At 33.0% G+C, this 18,848-nt stretch overlaps 1 protein-coding gene across 1 annotated transcript; it reads right to left on the bottom strand.

Annotated features, from left to right (window-relative positions):
* Positions 1-429: 429 nt before the first annotated feature.
* On the bottom strand, positions 430-13,793 carry LOC140062272 (vesicular inhibitory amino acid transporter-like). The gene is made up of 2 exons (XM_072108410.1): positions 13,240-13,793; positions 430-2,412 (listed from the first exon to the last, which is right to left on the bottom strand). The coding sequence occupies exons 1-2, from the start codon at positions 13,519-13,521 to the stop codon at positions 1,234-1,236; spliced, it is 1,461 nt and encodes a 486-aa protein (XP_071964511.1). The 5' UTR covers positions 13,522-13,793; the 3' UTR covers positions 430-1,233.
* Positions 13,794-18,848: the final 5,055 nt, after the last annotated feature.

Below are 18,848 nucleotides of genomic sequence, written 5' to 3' on the forward strand. Positions count from 1 at the left end.
GACGTACGTATTACATGTACACAAACCGAAGATCACAGAGCGTGACTCATGACCATTTTTTTAAATAATAATAATAATAATAATAATCAATAATTTATTTTAAAACAGAAAAGCTTGTATCATTACAAGAAATGTGTTCTTCTACAAGGCCGTCGATATACATAATATACACTACCCAGGCTACCCTATTTTTCAACACCACGGATCCGCCCTATATGGCAGTTATACAGTACAGTACGCATACTCTGAAACCAGTAACATTTACGAAATAATGTTGACGACAATCAAAAATATATACTTTATAATTTGATCCTATTAATTGTTAATTTTGTTTTCTAATTAATAAATTTAATATAAATATCAGGTTAGACTAACGTATGTGTATGTGCATAATAAAGAAATAAGTGCAAAATAAGAATTTTCAGTTTAAACTTTGGTAAAACTTTATAATATTCTTGTTATTTGGTTCAAAAACCTCTAAAGATTATACTTGATACATCTGCTTGCTACGTTTCTAACTGTACATAAAGACGTTATACACGTTAAGCCCTTAAAACGTTACTCCATGAAAAACATTTTATATAACATATCTCACTATTTCTATACATCTCTTTCAATTAAATAAACCATTTAAATTACCTTTTTTACTTCAAACTATAGCTATCTTATTAACTGTCTATACCTGTAGTGTTATTTTTTTTTTTTTTTGTTATTGTTGGCGATAAACTACCAAACCTTAGCATTACTGTAATTGAAAAATATCTTTCAAGAATCTCACTAAGAACTATCAGAATATTTATTTTTTAATGATAATACATTTCAATTGATGAGTTACAGAGACAATATTTTTTCATCCCAAACTTAATTTTGTTCACAGAATGTAACTACATTATGCTATAAAATATGCTAATATCACGTACGTTAAGCAGTTCCCCAATTTCCAGGCAGGTGTGGTGGCACAGCTCATTCGAACTTTAAAGCAACATTGCACATATTCCTTTATTAATATATAAATATATAGATACTATTTGCACCATCTAACATACATGAAAATATCTCAGAGTTATTTACCTTGTCTTCTATATCTACATTCTTAGCTTGTTTTATCATAAACCATTATCTACACTTTCATTGATGCCTCAAAATTCAAATTTATTGAATTAAATATCCAGTATCTATAATTTGGTTATTTATACCACATGTGTATTCAAATACATATTTCCTATATATTCATCAAACATCACCATTTTTATATGCCAATAATAAAGCTTCTATAGAATATATTAGACCTATAGACCCACAAGCTGTGCCGGTCAATATAATACAAAAATGTAATATTTTGTAATACCAAGTTGTAACGTGCCATTTTATTTTCAAATGGAACCAACATGGCCAGACGAAGGAGAGCATGGTGCCGGTAAAACTTCCTATAAGACCCATTAAAACACCGAAATGTGGAATGTATATTGCTAAAACAAGAGTAAAAACGATCGGCAAGCTGCGTAGAAACAAGGCCCATACATGTAAGTAACCATCCGATGCAAAGCATGATGGGAAAACCGTTGTTGGTTTCCCAAGAAAGAACGCCCTCTCTAATAGCTCAATGGCTGCATAGTATGGAAGAGGAAAAGATAACAGAGCTTTTATAACAAGAAATATATTAACAAAACCTTTGAATCCTTCCGATGTTAAATTATCTGTGATGACATCACTCGTATCACGACCCCAAACTAGGTAACAAAGGTAGGCAAATAACATCTTGAAGAACCCAGCCGCTCCATGAGTCCAGTACATCATTGTTTTGAAATCGTCACGATTTGACATACTTCCTTCTAGCGTTGGCAAGAAAATATGTGAAGTGTAGCTGAATATAACTATCCCAAGAGATACTGGAAAATCATGGATGTTTATACGGTAATCCACCTCCTTCCATTGCCAATTATTTGCCTTCGTTAAACAGTAACCAAGTATCACAACATTAATGATAATGTGCGCAACCGTGCACCCAAAACTAAGTCGGGAAACTGCTTTTAAATTAATCAAAAACGCACACGGTAAAACAAAAAAGCAGCATATTATTGTCCAACTTTTAAGCGGGAAAGAAGTTTGAAACGTGCTGTCCATAAGATCACCACAAAGCACTAAGTACAATATACACGTCATTATAAGCTCTATGAATTGTGCGGTATAAACTATCCGTGCGGCGAACCTAGCGCCCCATACTTCTCTAGCAATATCAACATAGGTTTCACGAACTCTGATTTTCTCCCCTGTGAACGGGTCTACATCATAGAGGCAGTCGACAAGTAAAAGACCAGTGTAACACGTGACGGCTGCGGCAAAGAGAAGAAAAAATAAACTCCAGTATCCACCATGAAGAACGGCATATGGAAGCGCTACCAAAAACATGCCCTGAAATAAGAAAGAAAGAAATAATGTTTATTCGTTTACGTAAATTTAACAACAAAACTGCGTTTATTTATCATAGAAACATCGTTTTCAATTTATTATTTGAATAAAATACAATAGGCTTACATTGACAATTATGTTGCTCTCAGAAAAGCAGTCAGAAGTAGCAAAGTATAAACATCTCGACAAAACATAAACAAAATCACATTCAGTACCGTTTTTGATTGCGATCATGTGGGAAATTACCTCACGATGTCACTTAGATTGTAGTTTTTTTTTAAAATTATTTATCACATGTAGAGAACGAATGTTTTGGATAAAAGAATTACAATACATTTGTCATTATTCAAACATTTATCATTGTTTTAAGTAGTTACTCATTATTCTAGGAAGTACTGTGTTCCTACTTCGACCGCACAATCTACATTCATTGGAATAGAAGTAAGTTGATATATTAAGATCGATACCATTTTGATTATATCACCTGTTTTGGTAGCGACACTGTATCAACCGAATAAGAAGCACGACCGCCCCTGTGCATTCAGAGAGACACGTAACAATTATCGAACGCTAGGCCTAGCCGTGTAATTTGATTTCCCTTTGCTTGCTTGACCACTTTAACGGTGTGAAGGTAACGAAGGTAATAATAGACAACATGTAAGAGAATTTACTTGGCAAATGATGTTAATTGTCATCAGTGGATAAAATATCGATCTATTATGACGAATCCCGCAATAATCTGGAAATCTACGCCCATACAAACAAAGAAAGGTTACGAAAACGTTACACTTTTAGCTTCCGCGAGTTAGGACCTGACTTTGAATAAATGCGTCTGCAAGATAAATGGTTGCCAGATTCAAAACATAACATTTATCAACGAAATGCAACGGCGCCATTCAAATGAGAGAAGCATCGAAACAATAAAAGATAAATATGATAAAAACACAATTGTAAGTAAGAAAACAGATTTAGAAAAACCCACACAAGCAATGCATTTTCTTACTCAACATTTTCCCTGGTCCACCACCTCCGAGTCCACCACCTCCGAGTCCACCACCTCCGAGTCCACCTCCTCCGAGTCATAACCACAGTTTTTATGCTCTTTCTACACTATCAACTTTATGTAACAACAACTGTTATTGGCCCATAATGGACACGATGATGTCATATTAATACCGTATTTAAGCAGATCACACTTTCTTTTTCAAACTAGTTTGATAGTGTAGACAAAGAAGAATCCAGCAATTTAGCGCTCATTCACGATATTCGGTGTGGACAAATGAACACAGATAACTCAACTTATATGTACATTACTTTGTTTTGCTGCAAATGCAACATTCAAAGATGTCATGTTGTCATCATAGGCGGGAGTTATTGGAAAATTTGGATCAAATGTCTGCTTATAATATCTGAAATGCGCAGATGATATTGATTATAATATACTGCTGATTTCCATTTCGTTATTTTATAACAAATTTCCATCAAAATGTCAACCTAGATATTTTTTTTCGAAATAACATTATCTAATTTTATTTTTGATAGAAAAATCATCAAGTCTATTCTGTCACCAATACATAATTTATAACACGTACAGTCGATTGAAAGTTTGATTGAATATCTCTCAAGGGATGTTGAAGAACGCTTGCGCATTGAATTGTACGCGGTGATAGAGACTTACGCACTTTATGACCAATACAAGATTTTTAAAAACAAACGAAAAGCCTGATTATAAGTACGCATGCGCGTTTATATGCATTTAATTCAATTGTGAATATTGACCTTGAAACACGACCTTGTAAAAATAAAATTATTTACAATTTGATTTTAATTAAAATGAATAAATTTTAACATATAACATTGTTGCTGTTGCGGAAAGTACATAATAAACGAGGATGTATTTTCTGTCTTTCTTCTTAAATTGGACTTAATTAAAAACTGAGTTTTTAATTAAACTGGAATCATTGATTACGTAAGCCGAAAGTCTAATTTGACAATTTCAGTGATTATAAATATATCATGTAAACAGTTATTTTCAAATTATTAATTTAAACAATTACTATTTGTTATGCTCATCAACTAAGGTATTTGTCAATATTTGTTAAAAATAAAATAAAAGTAAGTAATACACGAATTCAAAAAATGTGTCATAAAATAAAGGAATTTAGTTAGTTTTAGACATTGGTGAATATAGGACGTTATATAGCTGTTCATTTCATACTCCTTGATAAAAAAAAGGTCAACTTGACTATTTCTCATCGAATTCGACACATTTTGTGTACAGTGTAATCTCCAAAGGAAAAATAATTATTAGTGTTGCTTGTTTCCAAAATGGAAAACCTACTCACCCAAATCATTTATTTTTTTTCACATTCGCAGATATTTCAATGTTTAATTGTCCACAGAGAATAGCGATCTACATAAGATGGAGATGCAGAATTATGTTTATTTTACTGATCAGCCCGGTCACGTGAGAAGATGGAAATAGATGTATTGATTGTTTAAAGGAGACACAATCATTCGGAAGAAACTCACGAATAGATCAAGTGTCCCGATTGGCTCCAGTTCGCAGCTGGACCAATACACTTGCATAAAATTGTAATCGGGTTTCCATGCAAAAGCAATTAATTTGGAGTGAAATTCAAAGTAATAAGAAATCAAATATGATTTCAATTATGATCATATCATAAACTCAGCTGTTATGAACTAACGTTTATTTATTTTTTAATTGTATTATCGATTGGTGAACGAAAACATAGATGATCATAACCACGATTTCTATAAATAGTTAAAAAAACTCAAAACGTATAGATATTATTTAGACATTTCGGATTTTACTACATACTAATAACGCCATAATATCATGGTATCAATTATGGTAACCATATTTCAGGCCTTGGCGTAATGGAATATGGTATAATATAGTCAAATAGCCGATATTTGTACTAATTGTTTCGTGTTCATTTTTCATAATAGTTTTAGGGGCTTAGGGGATTGTGCGGGGGGTGCGTACGCATTCTCCAAACAAGACCTAGACCTAGCAGCTGCTCTATTTTAAAGATCTCAGAGCTCAGCCACAACCATGGTAGAGTACGAGCCAGCGAGCCATGACATTTATGCATTTCATTCGAACCACGATGACGGTTATTCCACACAAACTAAATTATGAAAAACGAACAGCGTGATACACACACGTTTTTCTGCGATTTGCTAATTTGTTTTTTTTTTCTTCAAATTCTTTCAAGAAAATATATTAGGCCTAAGAAGTTAAAATTTGTAAACATTTTAATAGGCTGAAATGAACCTAAAACTTGTATTAACCCAATCATGTAAAGTGCTATTTCAAGTGACCCAACAGCTCTATTTTATTCAACTTCAGCTCTGTATTTACATTTACACCCTCTCAGACAGCAACCAGCTTACGCCGAGTTTGACTTTAGTTTATTAACAATTATACACCTAGACTCGTATCTAGATGACTTTCAATAGTCAGTAACAATCTACCTAATGACAGCCGCATAGTGTTGTACAAGTATATTACTGATTTGGTAGATGTCTTCTGGTTCAATGTTTTATTTAAAGTTATAATCTCGAAACTGAGTAAGAATGAATTTGGAAAAACATCAGTAAGTTGATATTTTTCACATACACAGTAATTGGAAATACGTGTCATGTTTAATAGGCAACTGGAAATTATGGTTGAATTTAATAAATGTCATGATTCATAATCGAGTGATAATTAATAATGATTTAACTTGATTGCCGCTGTTATCATTATGGTAAAGAAACAATCTCTTGTCTTTTTCTTCAACACTATACAGGTGTGAACGTAATTGATCGTTATCTATGCTAGCTCTATTAATTGATTATTCAAATTGCCAAGCATGTTAAGTTACAGGTTAGTGCTTTAAAAAACGTCATTGAGACCAACTATCAGCATAGTTTAACCTCAGGCCTAGAATATTTTAGAATTATTAGAGCCTTTCACCGTTGCTGAGGTGAGGAGTACTCTCATGGCTATCGACACAAAATACGAGAAATATAAAGAACTCACACATTAAATAAAATGAAAGCAGTGTGTGGAAATCTTAATAAATGTGTGCACAACACTGAGGTAGGAAACATCAAATTATATTTTTGGGATCCGGATAAATCCAGTACAGTCCTTAGTTTCATGAAACTAAGTAAGCTTCAAACGAGGAAGTTCCACAAAACAACCAAACATCTAAACCTAAAATATTTCGCTGTGAAATTGTGAAAGAATTATGCGTATACCTCTCAGTGAAGTAAATATACATGTTTATATTACAGTCTTTAAAGTTTAAATAAATGTATTCAAATTGTTATACTGTGATATGAAAAGATTTTTTATATAAATCCAGCATTATTATTTGAAACAAAATCAAGTATGCGCACCTGTCGACTGCCAGAGCTAACCATTGAACCTAAATCCCAGCTTTTTAAAACAACAGCAACGACTAAAGATGGCAGGGGAAACTATTAGGCCCATCATGAGGAAACGATGACAGAATCCATGCCTGAACAAGCATTAGTTCACTATAGTTTGTTGCCATTTCGAGTGTGTCATTCTCCGTACCGTATATCACTGTTTATAGGCCTACTAACTATATAACGTTTTATTTTATTACGTACATGTTGATATAATATATTGAGAAGTTTTTAATTTAAAATTTTGTAATACGCGTATTTGCTTGAAAAAAAAAATGTTTAAAATCATACACAAAGGTTACGCGGCTCGCAGCTACGTGCATAAGGACATGATGTGTGTTTATAGAGTGTAATAATAATTTAAGGCTAATAGTTTTCCAACTCTGTATTCATACACCGTTGCAAATGTGTGAAAACAATTACGCTCCTTGACAATATCATTTGACAAAACTGTCCATACGGGAATTCACCAATTTATTTGAATGAGCAAATTATTAGTGTAGATATTCTGATAAAATGAAAAACTATTCAAATACAAACGCTAGACTAATGAGAATAATAATTTTATAATTGTTTTCTACTATTAAATGAGATATAGTTAATTTATATTTATCATGTAAATTAAGTTCAGACTTTATTGTATGGAGATGATGAAATCGGAAATGGAAATTTCATCAAGTATTTTATGTCAAATTCGTATTGAGGTGGTTAGAAACCAATAAGTTAAACTTAGTTTAAGTTAACTTTTGTTCATCTTCAGGAATAAAACATGACATTGTGTTTGCATATTTATAGATATAGATGGAAAATTGATTGACCAATCAAGATTAATAAGATAAACAAAATATGAACCAACTTGTAAAATGATATAAAGAAATGTTTACTTTGCATACTTCATGTAAAAATAGAATTAAAATGAAAACTGTTTTATAATAGTGCAGAAACCAGATATAGCACAAAAGATGTTGATTGTCTACTAGTTTTTGTTAGTAGCAACCAAGTTAAAGCACAACATACTTTGATAATAAATCTCTAGGCCTACATTAGAATAAAATAATAGAGGCTAGACGGTTTGTGTTTTATCGCGTGTGTACCTTTAATTTCACTCAACTCTGCAATAATCGCTTGATATTTTAGTACATCCAATCAAAACAAAGTTGACGAATACATGAGTAAAATAAATGATGTAATGCTCTGTAGCCCAGGCTTAATGAGAACAATTTCATTGAAATAATAGTTATTTCATAATATTAAGTAAAATTTGTGTCATAACGATATGGGTTTGCTAGGCCTTGCGTAGACAATCAGCTGTTCTAAATATCTTGAAGATCGTGAAAAAAGATTGTATAGAAATTTAACGCATCTATATAATATTATATTGGAAATTATTTTTTTTAGAATGGAATTAAGATTTGTATAGTAGTGTAAGTGTACCTTAACATTAAACATTTATTAAAACTGTTTTACGATGCAAATAATAGGAAATATTGTATGGGAGATCGAGTGTGGAGTGAGTAGAGCCTTGAAATCATCGAACGAAGACGTTGAAATTGGAAAAGAAGGACAAAGAAATGAAATTAAAGTGAATGATGCCAAACAAATTAAAGCTTTGTCTACACTATCAAACTGGTTTGACAAAAAAAGTGTGATGTGCCTAAATATGGTAGTGGTATCATCATGTCCATATATGGGCACATCACATTGTTGCGTCACATAAAGTTTGATAGTGTAGACAGAGCCGAAGAACATACAGTATTTACATAATGGACAACGAGTGTTGTAACACAGTGGTCTGGATTTTGAAGCTTTAAAGATAGATTCCTCAATTGAGTAAATGTATAATTGTTCATCCGAAGTCACAAGTTCGACGCGCGCGTACAAAAATGTGTATCTACATTTAGACGCGAATGTTTCTGTCCCATGGGATCACTGATTACATCATTTCATCTATAGAATAATTGGTTAAGCTTACGATCAAAATGTAATTCCTCGATGTCTTATAAAACTAACAACATGCTCAGAAATCCACTATAATTTATAATGAATTTATGCCATTATTGTTAGACACGGTAAAATAATTTTCAATTATGCTATGTTTATTTAATCCACTGTGTAAATTAATTACTAATTCAAAAGTAGCTATATTATATTTTTTGTATTTCTCGAAATAGACGAATGGCATTTGTTGAATGGCTTCGACATAAATAAAATACGAATTTGTTTCAAAGAGCAAAGCATGCTTTCACAGTTGTATAACTAATGGTGTACGGTATACCGTAACTATCATCAAACTAAATTGTATGAAATAAACTTTAATTGTAATGCTTTTGGCCACCCGATACACGAGCGGTATCATGTCAAGCCCCAATAAACAGCATACAGTATCGCGTCTTCTGCCAGCTACCTTCATCCCATATGGGATACTGTATTATCTGGATGATCACATTAATTACATGTAATGAGCCATTACATTTGACTTAACATAGAAATCTAGTCGCCGTCGTCGGAACGTCATATTTTGTTTATTAGTTGCAAACATTAACAGTTTGTAATAGATGTAGGAAGCATGGTTGGTATAAAATCAGTACGTATATGATAGACCTATCACTAGGCATAATACACTGTCATCAACTAAGTACCCGGACACTGTGACATAAGCCATCAATTCGGCGCAGGTTCAAGTCTCCTCACGTCTATAGTTCTGGCTGTGGAACACGTTCCCAGATAACGGAGGTCCAGTGTATACACATCTTTTTAAAGGACCCATGCCATCTTTCGAGATAATTTAAAATTCCCGTACAGTCTCGAGAACTTGCTGTTTATATCCGCATTCACCTGCACCCAGTCTCAGTGTAGCATATTCAGTCTCACTATAGGATATTCAGTCTCAGTATAGCAAATTCAGTCTCAGTATAGCATATTCAGTCTCATAGCATATTCAGTCTCAGTATAGAATATTCAGTCTCAGTATAGCACATTCAATCTCAGTATATAATATTAAGTCTCAGTATAGCATATTCAGTCTCAGTATAGCATATTCAGTCTCAGTATATAATATTCAGTCTCAGTACAGCATATTCAGTCTCAGTATAGCATATTAAGTCTCAGTATATAATATTCAGTCTCAATATAGCATATTCAGTCTCAATATAGCATAATTCAGTTTTAGAATTGCATAATTATTCAGTCTCAGTATAGCATATTCAGTCTCAGTATATAATATTCAGTCTCAGAATAGCATATTTTGTCTCAGTATAGAATATTCAGTCTCATAGAACATTCAGTCTGAGTATAGCCTATTCAGTCTGAGTATAGCATATTCAGTCTGAGTATAGCATATTCAGTCTCAGTATATAATATTCAGTCTCAGTATAGCATATTCAGTCTCAGTATAGAATATTCAGTCTCATAGAACATTCAGTCTGAGTATAGCATATTCAGTCTGAGTATAGCATATTCAGTCTGAGTATAGCATATTTAGTCTCAGTATAGCATATTCAGTCTCAGTATAGCATATTCAGTCTCAGTATAGCATATTCAGTCTCAGTATAGCATATTCAGTCTCAGTATAGCATATTTAGCCTCAGTATAGCATATTCAGTCTCAGTATAGCATATTCAGTCTCAGTATAGCATATTTAGCCTCAGTATAGCATATTCAGTCTCAGTATAGCATATTCAGTCTCAGTATAGCATATTCAGTCTCAGTATAGCATATTCAGTCTCAGTATAGCATATTTAATCTTAGTATATTTGTTTTAATTGCAAGAACAAACATATACTCTTAAACTTAGTATTAATTATATTTACACATTAATCAATGCGTTGTAGGGGGCGTTATACTTTCAGTTCATTAATCCGCGCATAGCTATAATCACACTGCGAATGCACTATATGAAATTCAATAATAATAACAATAAATAGATGAGTTTTCTCCATTTTATCTTTATGTAAAAATTACAGAAGATAGATAAACTAGTGTATGTATGATATTGGTATACAATTACAATAAAATATAATCTAATAAAATTTTATGAAGTAATTATCTGTTTTTAAAGATCATTTTTCTGAAGTTATCGAATTGTCGATTTTTAAATGTTGCAACTCGATCCAATCAAACATCAATTAATTCTAACTGTCGTTATTTTATGTTTTATAAGAGATTATAAAAGCTTTGTTTATGTATCAGTTCAGTAATTATAGTTCACGATTATATGTCTTTAGTTTAATATATATTATATTCGATAATAATGACATTATTTTTTTATATTAAATGGCAATGGTGTATGATATATTTGACGTATAAGTTAATCACGTTATTTTGCTGAATATGTGTATAGGCCTACTATTTAGCGTTGGTACGTTATTATATAAATTTTACTTTAATTTATGATTATTTACATTCAAACAAAAACAATGCATGTCTATACAAAATATTGTTAGGTGTATTACGTTAAGTTATGAATACTGTAGGTCTAACTCTTCCCATGATTAAAGATGTCCCCCCCCCCCAAAAAAAAACCCCATGAAAAATGATTAATAAAATCAGACTTCGAATAGGCTATTTTGTAGTTTTGACAAAGTTAATCACTTCCGTAGAAAAAAACCCCGAACAAATCATATTTTCACTTAAATGACAAAATAAACGGTTAAATTCAACCAAAACCCATTGGCTGGGTAATTTCTATATTTAATGTTTTAAACTATTCACAAATTGGTTTCATATTTTAAATAAAGAAATTGTATATGTACCTGCTCTCTAAAGCTCTGTCTACACTATCAAACTAATTTGACAAAAAAAGTGTGATGTGCCCAAATATGGTAGTGATATGCCCAAATATGGTAGTGATATGATATCATCATGTCCATATGGGCACATTTTTTTGTCACATATTATAGTTTGCTAGTAGACGGAGCTTTATGACTCGTAAACTATTCTGAATGGGGAAGGTGGTAAATTCACGCAAGGGTAGGCCGGCTTGCTATGGGTGTTCATGTACGTCATGTTAGACGTTTTCTAGGCCTACAGTAATATTAATGAAATCGATAAAAACGATTTTGTTTTATTGTCGCGTGAAATTCAATTTTAATTCTGTCTGCTTTCTCTCTTTTAGTAAAAACAATATGTTACGGGACATTGCGTTTTAGCTTAAAAGGTGGAGTTAAAGTTAACATACGTTGGACATAAAATGATGCATTCCCAGTAAGCCCATTCTGAAATATTTCTGGTATGAAAAAGGAGTTTACAAGCTCAAGTAGTGTACGTATAAAACGCCACATGTGCCAAAATAGTTATCTTTCTACTAAAACTCCGTCTATAACCTAGACTAGAGATTAGTGTCAATAAGATATGGGTAGCTGTAAAAAAAAACCAATACTTTCCGTTAACCCATAGCAGGTCAAAGAAATAAAAACCTTACAAAAATCGTTAGGACTTCATCCAGCACAATCACATACATGACTATGGGATCAAATATTGGTCTTATATCTGTGTATAAATTGTAGTAGAACTCCTTATGACACCCCTAAATATGGATTATACTTTATTTTAGGTTGTTATATATATAAATATCTTTATTTCTCAAACGGTTCAAACAGAATTAAATTTTAAGGAAGCGGACGCTTAACTTAAGCTTTTACACTGATATTGATTTGCAAATATTCATGAGATACGGCACGAAATCTTTGTTGAGTGGGTTGCCAAAAGTAAATAAAGATTGATTTATAAAACTACATTGGTATGAATGGCATAATAAAAGAAGAAGGCATGTTACATTTTGTTCTTATTTCGTGTTATTTGTTTCTGATAAAAAATGTCAAAAATATCAATGGCATATTATTCAGTGAATGTATAGAGGCAACATAACATTTACGTGCAATATAGAAAAGATAAAGAATCTGTACAGGTATTTTAAAATAAAAATTACATTAATTAAAATTAGTTTAATAATTAATTCAAAATAGTGGTACACACCCGTAACCAGGGTAAACTTTCCCGAGAAACGAACAAGGAAAATCCATTTTTTTTAACACTACAACAAGCCTCAATTCAGGGAACACCTCTATATTAAAGGTACATTGCGTTGATATGCGGAATAATTGTATTGTTTTCATATTTTCTATATAATAATAATATTACAAATAACTTCACAAGCAAACAACAGCATGGCTGTGTTGCTACAGATTCAGGCGGGTACTGCAGATTAGGCGGTTGGGTCGGGACGGACTTTCTTATATTTGAAAACCGCTAAACACTAGATTAGTTCAGCACCAATGTTTAAGCCCTGTCCAATACATATACTCCATTTCAAAATTTAAAATCATGGACCAGCTACTGTACAATGACGCTACACAAACAGCACATTGAATCTAAAAATACACATACCTGTATTGCATTTGTTATATTCCAGCCTGCATCCCACGCTGATATGTATTTACGTACAGGTGCACCACTACTGGAAGGTGACTTCACCAAAGTAACTCCAGACTCGTAGCTTGGTAGATGGCCATTTGGTGCATCCGGCTCAGAATGCTTCATACCCGCATTGCCATTCTCTGTGTGTGCGGTCATTTCAATGTGATCAGCTTTAGCAAAGTTAATCGTTTCGTCTTGTTCATACCTTGGCATAATACGTCTGAAAAACCGTGTTCCCATTGAAAAAGTCATTTTGTTTTTCTCAATCTCTCTTTCTTCCTATTTGCATCAAAATCAGTTCTATAACTAAACTTAATCCAGGTAGATGGGTATGTATCCCCAATAGAACTGGAATATCTCAGAGCAATAATGATGTTCACTAGATAAGCGTCAATACCATGCCTTGGGCATTTGAAGACCAATAGTGATATAACTTCAAATCTTCTAACTTAAAATCCTCTGAGTCAGCTTAAGACTCCAGAAAATGAATACTTGCACTCCTGTCAAAAATCAATGCACTGCGATGTTACGGTTCCTACTGGACAAATTTAACTGTCATTGAATGAACGAGAATCGATAGATGATGAATTTTAGTTTAAGTTTATGAAATTCATTCGTGAAAGCTCATGAACTACAATTAGACATGCGCAGAACTATTGACTTTCATTGGCTGTGATGTGATGATATAATAATACTGATAGATATTAGCACAGAACGATGGAATGAACTAAAAATATAGCATTTGTTTGTAACTATTATTAATTTAAATGGTATTGACTAAAATGGACTAATGCTGACGTAGCAATTATGTACCACCTTCAAACTGAAGTCAAATCTAAATATTTGAATTAAATGAAGACATTTTTTTTTCTTGATACATAAAAAATTGTGTATTTAATACGTTCAGTAGGCCTTCCTTACCTTGTGAATATCAAAAGAGAGAAATCACGTCAAAAAATATCACTATTTAAATACGTTTAAACATAGTAATATTTCCTACTATTACTAAAGTATTGATTATCATATTATTTAAGAGAAATGATTTTGGCTTGGTTAATAAAAAAAATATAGTCTGAAAATACTAACCTTTAGGACTGAATCCTTAATGATTGGTTCCCACTAGAAATGCAACACAAGTACGTAACGCAACGTAAAGCGTGGTTCCCACTAGCGACGCAACGCAAGGACGTAACGCAACGCAAGTGAATTGACCAATCACAAGCGATGGCTTATTCGCTTGTGATTGCTAACTGTCTATAACTTCGCTTGTCATTGGTTAAAACGCTTGCGTTGCGTTTACGTCCTTGCGTTACGTTCTAGTGGGAACCAAGCTTGAGTGATTTGACCAATCACAAACGATGGTTATTCGAACTGTCGCTTGCCATTGGTCAACTCGCTTGCGTTGTCGCAGCGTTACGTCTCTAGTGGGAACCAAGCTTATAAAGATAATGCGTTAAATCGAATTAATGAACTTCCAAGTAGCCGTTAGGAAAACGCATTGTATTTTCATAATTATTACAAACTGCTGTCGGTATTGTTTACTGTACAAACACTAAATGTGTTATGGCTCAATTACATTCCCGCCAAAAAATGTGTACGGGTAATAACGCACCAAATTAATTGCATTACGTCATAATAACTAACAAACGTGACAGCTTTAATCTAATATTGACACAGAATGTTATGCATCGTCGCCACATACAGTGTCAAGTATTTGTTAACGTTTTACTATAAAGATACTATATATAGCGGCGAATCCCGGATTTTGAATTCGAGTGCCTAACAATTAAGTTCTGAACTTAGTTTTCTATCTTTTGCATTGACATTTTTGCCTATGGTACGAGTATTTTATGATATCATATTTGCAGCCATACAGTGACCTGTGCAGCTGATTCACATTTTAAATCAGGCGTTTTTTTGGCAACAAGCAACGTTATTTTTGACCAGGCTCCTCGCAAGCTACTCGTAACCACGACGATTCTCCATACTGCATCTACATTATACTTAATCGTATTTAAAGTACTGATACAACAACGTTACATACTCGTCAATATATCATAGTAAATTAGGTTACGGTTAAGCCAATGTCACATATGACATTGTATCTATAGGAATTAGCCTACAAATATATTAGTAATTACTTATACATTTGTTACTAACTCGGACGGGTGATTTGCTAAAACTGAAACATTTCATAGTTCACTGGCTACAAATTCAACACACACTTTATATATCCAGTCGACCACATAAAAAGGTGAATGTGAGTTCACGAATATTTTAATTGCGTACGTGTTAATAAGCCAGTGTTTTAAGTAAATCGATCATTATATCATATACACTAGTGGAATTATTTTCTTATTGGTACTTTGGGTATAGTAGAAACCGAATCTTATTAAATAACCACGCATCAACGGTTATATAGTCACAGCTAAAGTTCCTCAAACGTGAATATATCATTGAAAGTGACGTCATGTTAAGTGACATAACGTCACATTTAAAATATTACGATTAAACAAAACTTTATGTAGTAGAATCTCATTATAAATGATCCTTTATGGCAATGCTATTAAATATAAGCTATAACGTTGAATGTTTGGCTGACCTGCTTCGGTTAACGAGCCGCTCTCACGACATAAAGCAAACACCTTATTTTGTTATATTTCAAATGCATCCAACAGCAAGACTGTCGTTAATTGCAGGATGGATAAACTCTAACTTATCTTACTTCTCATTTGAGGCATGGGAATGGCCTAGGTCTAGTAACAGTCGTAAGTTACAACTATGGCACCAGGGTAGGTTTGAACCCAAGACTTCGAAGTGTGAAGACAGTAGTCATGTTAACAACCAACTACAACTCTACTACCACTCTACACCACGAGCGTCTGCAGCCGATTCTGCCACTGTCATTAGATAGATTCTAACTGACTGTTGCAAGTCATCGGAATCGAGTCTACCTGTATTACATCTATTGTATCTGCGATACTGCAAACATATCAGCGAACAGCTGAACCACCCAAAGACAATGCTTAAATTAATAAAAAGTGAAATCTTTATATAAAATGACCAAATAATGTCAAATAAAGTATAGAAAAAGTCATCATAACGATAAAGTTAAGTCCACTAATGGTGTATATAACTTGTAATGTATTATGATTTTGTATTTTAGTTAGTATTTGTAAAAATAAACAGCTGGTGGAAACAGAACAAATACAATTGCTCTCCGAGAAAATTACATTTTAAACTATCGTGTTATGAAGTAATAGGCTAAATTAACGAAGGCCTTATTTAAAAACCGTTTAATATGATTAAAACAAAGAAATTAAAACCTGTTTAGTGTCTTTGACATTGTAGTTAATGACTACTGTAGGTTATACCTTGAACATACTGTAGATGGGATAAAGGTTCCTGATCTATCTATCTGTATTGATGACGTTAACGTTATATTGCTAATAACCTTATAAGTCAACAAATGATAACAAATAAATCATGTTTTACTCATTTTTTAACTTCCCCCAGATAACAAATTGAGTCTAGTCAGTGTTAATATACTTATATTTTGAATTATTGTATCATTGACAAAAATATGCCTTTTATAATAAACTTGAGAAATGGATTTTTTCTGAAAAGAAAAAAGTAAGCGATAGATATTTTAATCTAAAAATCAATTTCGTAGTACGATTAAAATATCATCAGTGAAAAGGAGTTCATTCATGAAGATAAAGCATGATGGGAAACCATACCCCAAAGGATCGTGAAGCAAAGCATGATGGGAAACCATACCGTACCCCAAGGATCGTGAAGCATTAGTTGAAATATACTTTATATTTGGTCTGCATAACTCATTTTAGAATAGTTCTATTCAAGTTTTATTTTCTAGTCCGAATAGAATTTGAATAATAGTAGGTGAACCATGTAATGAGAAAAATATACTTAAATACCCAGTAAAATGCACCCTGATAAATAGACCACATTAAGCACTAAGCATGCATACTTTGGTCGTAGATAACATATAATCATTTCCGCGTACATACGTGGCGTTTACATAGATCATCACATAATTCGTCACAGGACAAGTTAACAAGTTTTCTAGTCGAATAAAGTGACATTCCATTTTCTTCAAACCAGAAGAATAGAATATTTAAGTAAATATAATTTTAGCTCTAATAAAACATTTATTAAAATGTGTGTTATTGTGTGGGTAACAGGGAAGTACGAAATGACCAACACCACCGCAAAAACCACCACCACCGCGGCGGAAACCGCCTAAGATTAGAACAAGAACTCGGACATTGAGATCAGCAATGTGTACACCTCCATGGTGCCCATCGGCTACAGCACTTTGAATCCCATCAACACCGGAAGTGAACATATCGCGTTGCATGTCTATCTATTATTGATCTAGATTTCAGTCAATTTTAATGGGCTTTGGACGACTCATCATTTGAAATGTAATAATCATGGCCTCGGATGGTAGTTCATTAAACTTTCGTAATCTCGTTTTAATATAAAATGGAATGGTTTTTTCCTTAATTTTATTTCTGAAAAGCACAATAGTTCATAATTGTGGTGTGGAAACCATAGAAAATGGAGTACGCGGGAAACAATATGGGTTTTACAATTTACAGTTACACAACGGTGATGAAAAATACACCCCTATCTCAACTAGCCTAGATCTATCCTAGGCCTATGTTATAAATTGATGGTAACCTGGGCAATGATGATGTTTGCCTGTAAGTTCTCTTCTTGTTTACCATCATAAGTGTTGCATGTGAACACAACGCCATCAGTAATTATTATTATCATGAAACTAGTGTTCACACACAGTGTTAATATAGTTCACAAAGTCATTATAAAATTCGAATGTGTTTGTTCTATAAGCATGTATGTGTTCTTACTCACCCACAATAGTCTCATAAAGCCGATTTTCCACTAGGCGAATTTGTTCGCGCGAATCGAACGCGCCAGCTTGTACGCATGTGTATTCATGTTTACGTCTTCAAAATCCTTCTCTACGCATGCGTATTAGCTGACACCTTCGATTCGCGCGGCAAATTCGCCTAGTGGAAAATCGGCTTCAAAAACAACTGAATGTGTTCCAAATAGACATGTTTGTTCTAGTTGATTGGAGGTACGATATTAGAAAATACTCAGTTGTTCGGCTGTGGAAACTTTGATTAGAAATTGTTAGCATCGACACAAATTGTATCTTTTCTTTCTTTCACTTGCTTTAGGGGAAATTGCGTATAAGCGATCGATCACAATTACAAGGCACTTATTAATTGTAAGCAAACTATCTAATATCTCCATTTTGCTAATGGAATTATAACTTACTGTTAGTCGCGTCTGTTCAAATAATATTAGTCTAACGCTAATCGTGTACGTTGATTTAAGATTTGAAACAATGAAATCTATAGGCATTACCGACACAATACCAATTAAAATTGTCTTTTTTTATGTTGGTCATCATCATCATACATACTTTTTGATTTGTGTACTTTAGTAATTTAAGAAATTAATTATTTAATTAGTTGTTGTTTTATATTTTATTCATTGGACTTGATAATGACCCCATGATGGAG

Source organism: Antedon mediterranea, chromosome 11, assembly GCF_964355755.1.
Source record: "Antedon mediterranea chromosome 11, ecAntMedi1.1, whole genome shotgun sequence".
Classification (NCBI taxonomy): Eukaryota; Metazoa; Echinodermata; class Crinoidea; order Comatulida; family Antedonidae; genus Antedon; species Antedon mediterranea.

Excerpts from the sequence above, each read along its gene's own strand:
- LOC140062272 (XM_072108410.1), bottom strand. The coding sequence starts at position 13,521 with ATGACTTTTTCAATGGGAACACGGTTTTTCAGACGTATTATGCCAAGG. Across the intron at positions 2,413-13,239 it reads ATATAACAAATGCAATACAG|GGCATGTTTTTGGTAGCGCT; the intron begins GTATGTGTATTT and ends TTCTTATTTCAG.